Source organism: Amphiura filiformis, chromosome 7 (genome assembly GCF_039555335.1).
Source record: "Amphiura filiformis chromosome 7, Afil_fr2py, whole genome shotgun sequence".
NCBI lineage: Eukaryota > Metazoa > Echinodermata > Ophiuroidea > Amphilepidida > Amphiuridae > Amphiura > Amphiura filiformis.
The window spans coordinates 60,744,681-60,757,903 of NC_092634.1; the positions used below are offsets into that span (position 1 = coordinate 60,744,681).

Below are 13,223 nucleotides of genomic sequence, written 5' to 3' on the forward strand. Positions count from 1 at the left end.
GTCAGGGAACTTCGATATGACACATGCTAAAGGGCACTGTCAGTAAACACGGGCAGTAAATATTACACAAAAAGCACTGACTGCCAAAATCCGGCCTGAAGATGCAATTTGATCAGATTTTGGATCTATTGGGGCCTTTTGGTCCTTACCAAAAGCGCGTCTACTTTTTACTCTGTCTAATAAGCATACCCGGTGCATGGCATAAGTTAGGACAAGTATTTCTCGGTGGTTCCGTAGACCATTGGTGTGCTACACCAGAATTGGACTACGTCAACTGTACCTACTGGGATTTAGACCAGAGTCAATGCGCAGATGCAAAACGTGATACTGCTATACCGACTGATGAAGAGGGATCGTACGAAAGCTGTCTCAAGTATAACTTGACCGGGGTTTTATTTTATCCAGGAATCAATACAACTGATTTTACGAATCAGACGCAGTCATGTGACGCAGGTTGGGCTTATGACGATTCACAATATGAATCGACCATCATTACTGACGTAAGAACTTTTTCTCAGTTTCAAATTAATATATATTTAAGGCCAGTATTTGCATTGTTTTATTTCTGTCGCGTTGCGACCTTAATTTCTGTTCTTACCGGCGATTCAGTCCCGCAGCGCGTTTTGCCATTAAGAAAGAAAACGAAAAACCTGATTTCTCAATTTGATAGACCGGGTTCTCGATTTGAAAAGTCAAAAAGTCACGTTCTTTATAAACTGCCTGATTTTTCGACCAACAAAGCAGCTTTCGCGGTAAACCTTTTTAATTGTGTAAAATAAGTTTACTTGACATAAACGTGTTTTTCGGCTGTTGGTTTCATAGAGTAGTTTCAGTTCTTCGCAGCGACTTTTGGTTTTTGGTCTTGGAGACTGCTCATGTGATCAGCATCTCAGTTTGTTATTCTCCTTATCTCGACGGAATCTTAAGGTCCGTTCATACTACGCCGCAATTGCTTTGCGGTGCAGTGCGGTGCCGCTATATCGATTACATTTTACCGCAACTCAACGCAATTCGTCGCATTTCCAGGTTAAAATGTATTTAACCTTCTTGGAATGCCGCAATGCGGTATTTTGCAGTACGATGGAGTGAGTCAACGAACCGCACCGCAAAGCAATTGCGGCGTAGTATGAACGGACCTTTAGCCGCTGTGGGAGACGTTGGCGGCAAATTTAGTCGCTCGTTTGTCGCAACAGAAAATCGCCCGCAAGACGTCGAAATATATCTCAGCCAAACATACGCTCGTACATACCATCTCATTTTTCTGAATCATTTTTACTATGTTTATATGACATTTACTGAAGTTTAATTAATCTTCTAAAGAAGTATCGTGTTTTGCATTCGTTTCATAGTTCGTCGTAATCACCGCATTCTGACGAATCCTGGATAATTATAAACCGGACCTTTTGTATTATAATCACTATAGAGGGCGCACTCAGCATTCATGCAGTATAAACCGTTTACCGCAACTCGCCGAACGCATTACATCATGTACATTGTTATGGCCGAATTTGCCGGTTTGTAACAATCTGGTATTCGTTTATGCTGAGATCTCATATTATGACCATATAATAATGTTCTTTCTTTATCCATATCTTCTCTCTGTGCTATAATAATATTCCTATTATTTCAGTTTAACCTTGTGTGCGATAAGAACGGATTGTCGAATGTTGCGCAATCTGTTTTCTTTGCCGGTAACTTGGTTGGATCTCTGGTATTTGGTGTTTTAGCTGACTGGTAAGTACACGCAAAGAAATTGAATATCTGAATACAAAACCCACCAAAGTCCATGGAAAGTGATTTTGAGAAAACTAAAAAATCAATTTGCATTATACATGCTGGGTATAGGCCATGCTGGATTTCACATGCTCAACAGACACCAATATGGTTCAGTTTTGAAATTGTGATTATTTTTTGTAAGTGTAGGGATACTTTTTTGGCGCAGTATATTTGAGTTCCAACTTTTATACATATGATAGGCCAATGTATAAGTAACAATCCCATGCTTAACTCAATTTGGCCAAAGTATGGACTTAGGTGGGTTTTGTATTCATGTATTCAATTATTTGCTGAGTATACTTACAAATTTGAAGTAACCTGTTGCCTCAACTTGTCTGATTATGCCAACAATATAGTTTTAAGGTGATACTACACCCCTGATAAATTTTGTGACTAATTTTGAATTTTTCTCAAAAAATAACTACACACTGGTAACAAAAGTTATGTATATTATAGGGGCAAGGAATCCAATTACTTCACTGAAATATCAGTGAATCAAGACAAATGGTTCATTATATATGTTAAGAAATGAGGTACATTCTAGAGATACCTCTTTTCTTATCATAACGTCCCGCTTGTCTTGAGTCACTAAATTTCCAGTGTAGTAACTGGATTCCTTGCCCCTATATTATACATAACTTTTGTTTACCAGTATGTTATTATTTTATGAGAAAAATGCAAAAAATAGTCACAAATTTATCAAGGGGTGTAGTACCACCTTAACTAATGCTATCTCAAGATTGTTACTTAGATAAAATTTCAATTCAAACAACATTGAGTGTGGTATAAGTGTAGTGTAGCATCATCATCATCGTCATCAGCACATCGTCACCAAAGATTCCCAATGTTTTTCCAAGCGGAATAATAATTTGAGACGACTTTGATCACAATCGGAGCATTTTGGATTTTTTTCACCCCTGTGAACAATTGAATACCTGAGTGGAAGAAGGGCCCAACTCCAATTTTTTACAAAAATGAGTTAGACCCAGCATTTTATTGCCAGTAGACTGTTCTTCCTTGTGTGTGAAAGATGAGCCAAATCCACTCTCTAAATAGTCTTCCACGTACACTTAATCATGGTTTTCATGGAAGAAAGGCCCAACTCCATGGAGTTGGGCCCTTCTTCCACAAATAGTGGGTTAAAGAGGAATTTTGTTCATCCATGAAATCTGCTTTTCACTGCAATATACTTTCTTGCTAACATATTACATACTTCTACTTGTGCAATTAATAGATAATTATCAAATTTCTATTTCTATTTATAACACATCTGCTTACGGAACTGGCACTTACAATATATTATTGGAAGAAGGGCCCAACTCCAGCTCGTATTATGACCCGTACTGTTACCATGGAAACATCATATATAATTTCGAATGTATGTAATATTGTATTTTCATGTATTAAAGGTCCCCTGAAGATGAAAAAATTCTGTCTACAAAACTTTTCCAAATATTAAGTTTTTTCTTAATATCTCAAAAACAGTTTTGATGGAGTTGGGCCCTTCTTCCACTCAGGTATTCAATTGTTTGATTAAATTTATTAAATGTTCTGACAAAATATTATATAACGTTCAGTTCTACACTTGGAAAATACCAACAACTATCATACTATTACCTATGTACATATATTTCCAGCTCTTTTTAACATAGATTTTTGTTTCTTTTCCAACTTATTCATCTTTTTCTGCTCTTTTTTTTGTATTTTTCATAAACTGTATAAAAAGGTGGCTTTGTTACATTTTGATGTGCAGCTTGGATTTCAAAACACTGTCTCTTGAGTATTCCTGCACTTAGAAGATTCAATTAGGTCTTAAATTGAGGCCAATTTATTTTAGATTACTCATGTTTTTATCCTGTTTTGAAATATTTTTAAATTATTTTCTTATGACGTTTGGCATGAAATGTGCCAAGGGTGGCTGAGGATTAGGGGGAGGAGGATTAGGGGGAGGGATTCATATCGTAAATTTGATTTAAAACCCCCATTAAAAATTTGAATCTAGTAAAAAATGTCTAAATGGACTCCCAGACATCTAAACCAAGTAAATAAATACAAGAAGTTCATTTAAAAGACCAATACTTGCTCAGAATGATTGTAAATGTGGAAAAAAGAGGTGGGGTTACATCCTCCCTACTTTGTGATTGTTTTTGCTCGCACTCTCTCATTTTTTAACTGATTTCCATAAAAAAAGGTGTCAAAATGCTCAGGATGATGAACCACTTCATATGAGATGTGTAGGTAAAATGTTTGAACCATTAAAATTTTTTACTATGTAACACAAAGGTACCCCCAGGTTGTGACACAGGACCATATTTTAAATTTAATTTAGCCAAATAATATAGGTTATTTTTTGATAGTTTTTTGTTGTTGAAAATTTCGTTGTTATTTCTAACTCATTTTCTGATGTTTTAATGCCATTATACCAGTGTCTACCCCTTGCAAAGATGAAAACAAGATTTAAGATAAATAGTGCCATCAGTGTTCAACTTTTCTTTAAAATTAAGTACTTGTACATGCTATCAACCCCCCGGGGGGCACTCGAATCAAATTTAAAATCGTCTTCAAGCAGAAAAACGCCGAATTGGTAGGGTTTTCAGTCTATGGCACGGCCCCGCGATAAGGGTATCAATTTCAAGCTTTTTGCAAAAAGGGTAGCCTCTTTAGCCACTTTAGCCTACAAGTCGCCTTTAAGGGTAGTGATTTTCATATTTTGTCGGAAGCCGCTTTGATATTTTACATACACAGCAAAAACTATTAAAGTCCTTACGTCAGTCCGAGTATTAGGCCTTTGATTGATTGATTGATTTATTTATTAGATCATGGTTTTTATCCATATTCGCCCAATTGAAATTTTAGCCCTGCATTAGCGGCCATTTTTGTTTTATGCAAATTAGTATTTTCCCCCATTCCCTTTTTGTCCTTATTGAATATGTTGTTCAGGAGGGTGTTTAGGGTCACTAACAGCAAAAACATTGGTGTCCATTTTTGTCTAGGTGCACCCATTATTTCACTTAAATTGACTCCCCTATTAGGTTTTCTCCGTTTTTGCTGATGCCATTACTCTCCCAGTTCAGGTGAAGCGGTATCTCCTTGCCACACCCCTCTCTGGATAAATATCTCATCACTGTCCTTGTGGAGGTGGATTGTTGGAGTGCCCTTAAAAAAGCGCAGTGATTTATAGTGCGCTACGCACAGGCAACGCCTAGACGTTGATCCACAAGCCTCAGCACACTTTACAGTGACTTTACAGGTTGTCGCTGACCACTACGGCCCACATTCCATAAACCATTTAACTTTGCTGCTTCAAGAGCGCACACTTAGACATTCCACAAATAACCATCGCAACCAGGATCAGCTCCCCGAGTTTTGTACGGGTTACAAGGAGACAACGGTCCTTGTCCAGGGGAATTTCAAGCTAACTCAATTTTTCCACGTGAGCATATTAGGCACCGCCAGAGTTCGAACCCGTAACCTCTGGCACCATAGTTGAATGCCTTAACGATTGAGCTAACTTGACTGCTTTTCCTTGCTGTAGATAGTATTTATAATCTAGATCTATCATGTATGAACGCCTTATTGTTTGACGGTTGTGATTACTGCCTGGATCTCAATGATATCAAAAGCTTTTTCGTAGTCAATGAATCCAAGACACAGTGGCTGTCGATAGTCAGTCCCAGAACAACGCCAAATATGGATTAAAAGACCTTTGACCTTGGATGTACAACAGCATGTTATGATCTAATGGGAAACTGTGCACATCAACAAACACCATTTCTATCAAAAAGGCAACGTCTGATATAATTTGAAACCACATAAATTACTAGAGTTGGTTCTTCTCTTGGATTTGGACCAAGCTTTAGAATATCGAATGTTGCGTTTTGAAATCAAACAAACCAGAAATTTATCACCCATTGTAAAAGATATGGCACATGTACCGAATACATGTACATACATTGGCTGACCTTGTGGATTTCCTGGCCCAGCCATGCTAACCACATAAGGAGATTATACGATTAACCTAGTGCAGCTATTGTCATAGCAGGGTATTATTATGTAATACTCCTGATCCATATTTGGCGTTCTCTTGGACTGATAGTCGCCCATCTATTCAATAATTCCGAAACCCTGCATGTAGCTGGGTTGGTTGAAGTCCAGAATAATGGTGATACTTTAGTGAAGAGCTTGTAAGTCGTTGGTAGTAAGCAGATAATTCTTTAAATCTTTGAGTTGCTTTAAAAGTCAAAACCCCGGTTGATCCTTATCATTTTTTGCAAATTCAATGTCATTAAATGAAAGAGCACACTTATATTGTCTATATACTAGATTCATTGCAATGAGCAATGGCTACTGTAATTCTCTTTAAATTGCAAATCTTGTGCAAAAAGTTACTAATTTCTCCTGTTTTGTCATACGGCTGTAAATTCAATGAACAATGTCTTCGTTTATAGGGCCTTAGAAATTGATATGATTAACCAATGATAATCATGCCTTTCCACTATGTGATCATGTGACAACATTGTGAAGTATCATTGGCCTATAATATGTAAAATATTCTGTCCATTTTTCAGGTTAGGGCGTTCCCCTGCAATGATAATAGCCCTTGTGATATGGTTTAGTTCGGCCATGGGAACTGCCTTCGCTCCAGATATCTACACATACATGACGTTAAGATTCTTCGTATCTTGCGGAAGCTATGGGACATTCTTGGCATCCTATATAATCGGTAAGAAAGTATAAAGGGCGTGTACCCAGTTTTGTGGTACCTGTGGTAAGCCTGGGCCCGTTCTAGGGGAGCCCGAGGTGGTTTGGAGTCCCCTCACGGAATCTCAAAAATTGCGCGAATAAGAGGGTATAAATTGCCTCTGTGTCCCATTTTGGCGCCCAAGAACGGCGCCCGAAACACATGACTCAATCCCTTGTTCTCTTATCTCTACGCCCCTTATTCAAGTGCTTAATGTTCAATACAGTATTTTTTCTCTCGATAATGTACGCATATTTTGATTGGTTCCCGGGTCAAGTTGGTTTTATGGGTAACCTATAGCGCAGGGATTCGTACGTGTGTCGTGAATTTCGCATGATATAAGTTAAATAGGCTATGCCATCTTTAAATCCACACCCCTGTCTAAACCCTTACACATTTCAAAATAGAATAAACAGTTGGGTAACTTCCATACAAAATACTCACTCCAGTTAAAATATGGGTATCGTTATACACAGGTGGAGTATCTTGTTTTAAAATAATTAACCCAAGCCAATTTCGTTTGAAAAACATACTCCCTCTGTGGAAGACTTTTCTTAAAATCTTCCACAGGGGTATGATAGATTTTAAATGGAAGAGCCATTATCACCACATACTGCAATATCACCACATACTGACAGATCCCAGATAAATGTAAACCAGTAATTTTTTGTATCATAATAAAAGAATGGGTGATAATAACTCGCAACAATACTATGGCCAAATCTACCTCCAGTATGACACCTGTTACCAGCTGTCAACATTTGACAACTTGAAGGGACCTATATCGCAATGAGTATGCACTGCACCTATCTTACCATAATTAAGAAGTTTCTCCTATTTTTATTGGATAAACGCCGCAATTTACTGACTATGTGCTAAAATGTGTACGCATGTGCTTAACAGTTGCACAGCAACTAAACCCAGTTTACGATTTTGCGCAATCACAGTGCAAATTTGAAAGTTTTTCAACAATAATGCATCCAAGGTCCTCAGATTTAACCGAATTCATATTTGTGAATCAGTAAAGGATGATTTTAAGCACTAAATGGGCGTCGCTAGATTTGTTCTCGTAAATCCGTCACACCCCTAATAAATTTTGTGACTAATTTTGCATTTTTCTCAAAAATAACTACACACTGGTAACGAAAGTTATGTATAGGGCAAGGAATCCAATTACTTCATTGAAATGTTAGTGATTCAAGGCAAGTGGTTCATTATATATATTAAGAAATGAGGTACATTCTAGCGATACCTCTTTTCTTATCATAAATAACGTACCGCTTGTCTTGAGTCACTAAAATTCCAGTGTAGTAACTGGATTCCTTGCTCCTATAATATACACAACTTTTGTTACCAGTGTGTTATTATTTTTTGAGAAATATGTAAAAATATTCACAAATTTATCAAGGGGTGTTATATTATGACATTGTTTTATAGGAACGGAATTTGTCGGACCATCGGCTCGGACAATAACCGGAATAGCCAACCAATTTGCCTTTGCCTTTGGTCTTATGTCTCTATCGGTTCTGGCTTATTGCTTCCGAGACTGGAGAGATCTACAATTAGCTATATCAGTACCTATTGTGCTTTTCTTCTTATATATACCGTACGTTTTTAAGTATAGTTTATTTATTTTCTATTGTTTAGGAAACACTTCAACTCTTCATGTTGTTGGAACTAAATGTTCAATTTTAGTGGAGGTTTTCTGCAAAATGTAGCTTTGCAAAATGTTTTATATATTAATCATGCAGAAAACTAAAATTGATTATCGACTTCAGACTGATTTTGCTTGATCACACCACAATTGTCTTTATATTTTAGTAGCAGTAATGATAATTTACATGCAACTAGTAAACAATGGTCAACTAGTAACTTTGCTGCCATGGTCAGTGGCGTAACTGGGGGGGGGCAAGGGGGCAACGTGCCCTGCGCGCCACATTTAGAGGGGGCGCCGAAATGACGGTTGATAAAAACAATCAATTCGGCGCCCCTCCAAGCGGTGAAAATTTCAAAAATGGGCGGGGGGGCGGAATTATACATCCCTGCTCTGGGCTGAGCGCTATAACCCCTAGCTACGCCACTGGCCATGGTAATGAAGACTTGTTTATTTTCTGAAGCAGGTTTTTAGCAGAGTCTGCGCGTTGGCTAATATCACGAGGAAGACACGAGAAAGCTGAGAAGATCATACGAAGTGTTGCCAAGACTAATAAAAAGGAGTTGCCTGATGTTATATTTGAAGCGCATGAAATCAAGGCACATCAGGTAGGTTAGTAACGCACCATTGAATTCACAATTCAGAAATCCTGAAAGCTATTTGAAAAATTCCATTAAGGATTCGAATAGCAACATTTGCACAGTATTTTTTGTGGGACCTGAAAGCACATCAGACACACCAAATTACATTCTGAATACGAGATGTATTATCGAATTTATTAAAAATTGATAATTTTGATATTTAGCAGTCCTCGAAATAAACTTTGTAAACCTAATGATATGTACGTAGCTGGGAGGAAAAACTGTCCATTTGAAAATGTTGACCTTGTGTATTGAAGATACACAAATATTTCGGTCGCTTTGGAAAAAAGTGCATATCTTCAATATAAAAGGTGATATGATGGACGGCTTTTCCTCCCCGCCACACTTAAAGTACATATCCTGATATCATTTTTCAATAAATAAATTTGAAGTTTTGAGGTTTTATTATTTTCAGGAGAAACAAAAAGAAGGTCAGGCGAGTTTTTTAGTTTTGTTTACGACACCAAATATGGCTTTCAAGACGGTAAATCTCATGTGGAATTGGTAAGATCTCGCATATATTTCTACCAGCAGACATGCATGCATTTGCTTTATTAAAATATTTCTATTATAATGTAGGTTCACAGATCTTTATCCAGCAATGGGTTCTAAAAACTACTGTTAATTTATTAGTTCTGGTAACAGATCTAAAGTACTCACTCGAAATATTTCAACAAAAACTTTGTTCACTCTGCAATGACTGTAAGTGGTGTTTCTAGATGTCGACAGTCCTAGGTGGCTGTGATGACGTCGCCACTTTTCGAGTGAGTATTTCATTTCTTTTGGATCTGTTACGAGAACTCAATTAAAGGTCATATATATTGCTCGGACAACATCATACCATTGGAACGCTAATATTAAACTATAATTATGAGGACAATGAAAATGACTCCTTTTTTGAGAAAATAAGACGTTTAAAATTACAACTTGTAATGTTATAAATATTCTCTTCGAATGGAGTTAAACTTGTTTTTGCAATAGATATGCCCTTTAATTAATTGACTTTTGAACGATCATGATGAATCGCATGTTTTCTCATCTCTAAAAGCTACTGTTAAATGCATGTAAATATAATATAATAAGTATAATAGTTCTGAATTTAGTTAAAGTGCTATGCATTTGCAAGTGCTTGAATGATGCCAATCATCAATCAATCAATCAATCAATCAATCAATCAATCAATCAATCAATCAATCAATCAATCATTCAATCTTTTGTTTCCCAATAGGTGCGTCAATAGCCTGATTTACTATGGTATTTCCCTAAACATTCCCAACCTTGGCACCAATGACTACCTCGCCTTCTTCGTATCGGGTCTTGTAGAGATACCAGCGTACATGTATGCCATATGGGCATGTCAACATTTTGGCGGTCGTAAGCTCAATCTTGCTGGAACGTTGCTGATTTCCGGTGTAACCTGTTTAATCACTGGATTTTTAGGTAAGTCATCAAGAAGACACCAGTTGTGTCAGTAGTAGCCCATAACGAATTTATTTTCAATAATTATTAAACACGAAATTCATAGTTCTCGTCAAATAAAACAGCACTTACTGTGGACATTTCGAATTCTACCAGATTTCTGTTTCAACACTGATGTATGTTGGTGTGACGACCGTTTGTTTACTAGTTGCTCGTCAACGCGGTTGCCAGTCCCGGGTTGCCAGTTGGTTTCTTCTTCTTTCAGAAGAACGTCACATACGTTAGTGATATTTTGCCCGTCGTCTCTATTCATGGTGTGGTGCCTTGCTGACTGATTTTCATTGCCTTTTTGATCCAACGTTTATATTTGTCTCCCAGTCTATGATATGGTATTTTCTAGGACATGCTCCGTGATCGCCGATGTGTTAATTGCGGATTGAGAAGCTTTTCTGTTCGCTCTTCAACTGCAAACATACGCCTTATCTGCCTCTGTCCTATAGGCCTATGTAAGTTCAAGTCGAATTTTCTACACGTCTCACCAACATCAGTCACCGCTGCTGCGCAGACATATAGCGCAAATCCGGCTTTAAATTGGGGACAATCGACCTGAAAAAGTGGATGAAAAGAACAGAAGCAATGCTACTGATAAATTTTAACAAATACAATGCTTCAAACAATGTTGAATTAAAATATTGGATTACCCAAGAAATTACCCAAGAATGCTCATACAACTTTCCACCTCAGGTGATATCACCTCAGGTGATATCACCTGAGGTGGTCGTATATTATATTTCCAATACAGAGCCTGGTATAGCAGTTACATAAATCATACAAATTATATTTCCAATACAGAGCCTGGTATAGCAGTTACATGTATAGCGATGGTAGGCAAGTTCACCGCGGCTGCTTCATTTTCCATCGTTTATATTTTTTCTGCTGAGTTATATCCAACACCCGTTAGGTAAGAGAAGAGTTTAAAATTCAGCCAAAGAGCAACTAATATAGGGCCTAGTTTGTTCAGCTTGTAATTGGCGGGAATTATTTTGATCATGATCACTGCGTCGAAAAGTAGTCCTAGGTTAAGAGTGGCATTGTTGACCTGTGTGGTCTATATTGTGCGTGTTAAATAAAGTATACAAAGTATAGGACTTTAATAATTATTTGTGATACTTCTAGCGAGTTATCAGAAGACTGTCCTCAACATAAAATATATTGATATTAATAGCTATTAATCCGCAATGTTATAATACCCCTCCCCCTCCCCGATTACGAGCTAATCAAACTATAGTCCGTAGGACAGGCTGTTCCTAAAAGTAACCCTTCGACCTGAAAGTACGACCTGAAAGTAACCTGTTCATATTGTGCAACTTTGGCTTTGATGTATCGTATCGGTGCTCGGGCGCTGACATAGTATTATAGTTACCAGTGGACAACATTACAAAGGTGGGAAAAATCGCAAAATCATCCCGCTAACCCGCTACCAAAATGACTTTACCGGGACGTATGCGCGCGAAGTGCGAAAAATATAGTAATAATTGGTACCCAAAATATGGTATTCTCTACCTTTTGGACCATTTCGCCTACAAACATGTGTAAAAATTTGAAATAAGCTTAATTTAGGCTAAGAAATTCATTTTTGGGATTAGTTTGGGAATCCGTGGCCATTTGGACCCTCAAATCCAAGATGGCCGCTGACCGCCATTGGCGTTTTTACAATTTGTGAACCGTTTGAGCTACAAACTTAAGTGACATATCAATTCGTCGGTCGCAACACATAGTGGCGTACGGTGATTTTGGTCAATTTTATGAAATTTGGCCCAACGGTTTTATATATCAAGTTCTTCAAGTATACCAAGTTAGAAAGCTCAACTATACTTAATTAATAAATAACGTTAATTAATTAATTGACTTATGTTAACAATCCCGTAAGAATCCAATATCTTCCGTTTCACAAACTGACGTACGATCATCATACGCCATTATGTGAAACGGCGAAAATCGGATTTGATGACATTTAGGCATGCGCACATCATCCGTCAATAATGTGGCGTACGCTTCAGAAACCAGCCGAAGACCCCAAATCTTCCGTTTCACATAGTGGCGTACGTGCGACTTACGCTTCAAAAACCTGCTGAAACCACCAAATCTTCCGTTTCACATAGTGGCGTACGTGCGACTTACGCTTCAAAAATCCGCCGAAATCCCCAAATATTCCGTTTCACATAGTGGCGTATAAGTTTAGAGCTAGATATATCATGTAAAAGTTGTTTCTTTTTAACTATTTATGTTACAGTTTTTAAAATAGCTTAATCCTTTAACTTCAATTTCAAATGTAATCGGTCCACTGAGAGATAATATTGGAGGAGTACTGACTATCTTATTAGTAGCATATCCTTCAAACGCGTTTTTCTCGGAAATGTATTTTGCGTTTATCCTGCACGTACGCCACTATGTGTTGCGACCGACGAATTAAGACTAATTTTGGCTGGGAAACTCATTTCTGGCCTTGTTTATGTGATAAGAGGTAATTTGAAAAGGGTACAAGGGTTTTTAAATGTGAATTCTATGGTACACACCTTATAATGCATGTTTTTTTTCAGTCCACTCTATTGATACAATATAGCAGCAAGCGTTAAAAATGACCAGTGTGGATACACATGACTGGAATTTGGTTTAATTTGCAGTCGAATTACGAATCCAGTATCATCTGTAAAATTATGAGGGCAAATTTAAAAAAAATAGAAGCTTGTAACACAGAACTGCTGAACAAAATCCTCGGATATCTGCGAGTATGATGATTTGCCCAGCTTTAGTAGTAGATGATATTCCTGGTTGTGGCGGTGGTGCGATCGAGCAGTGCTGCAGTAGATAGAGTATGACATAAAAAATCTGCAGAAGCGCTGTCAACCAGCAGGTGAATCGGGAAAGCAAGGAGAAAGGCCGAGAGAACTATGTACCAAAACAGCCAAGGTGAATGAGCTCCCTTTATTAT

The 13,223-nt window shown here is 37.6% G+C and overlaps 1 protein-coding gene across 1 annotated transcript in view; it reads left to right on the forward strand.

Annotated features, from left to right (window-relative positions):
• Nucleotides 1-13,223, forward strand: part of LOC140157422 (organic cation transporter protein-like) — a 19,607-nt gene continuing 6,384 nt past the window's right edge. The window contains exons 1-8 of the mRNA XM_072180617.1: nt 1-500; nt 1,631-1,734; nt 6,345-6,499; nt 7,955-8,123; nt 8,638-8,779; nt 9,228-9,316; nt 10,041-10,252; nt 11,084-11,192. Coding sequence (XP_072036718.1) covers nt 102-500; nt 1,631-1,734; nt 6,345-6,499; nt 7,955-8,123; nt 8,638-8,779; nt 9,228-9,316; nt 10,041-10,252; nt 11,084-11,192 — 1,379 coding nt within the window. The 5' untranslated portion in view covers nt 1-101. The remainder of the gene's footprint in view (nt 501-1,630; nt 1,735-6,344; nt 6,500-7,954; nt 8,124-8,637; nt 8,780-9,227; nt 9,317-10,040; nt 10,253-11,083; nt 11,193-13,223) is intronic.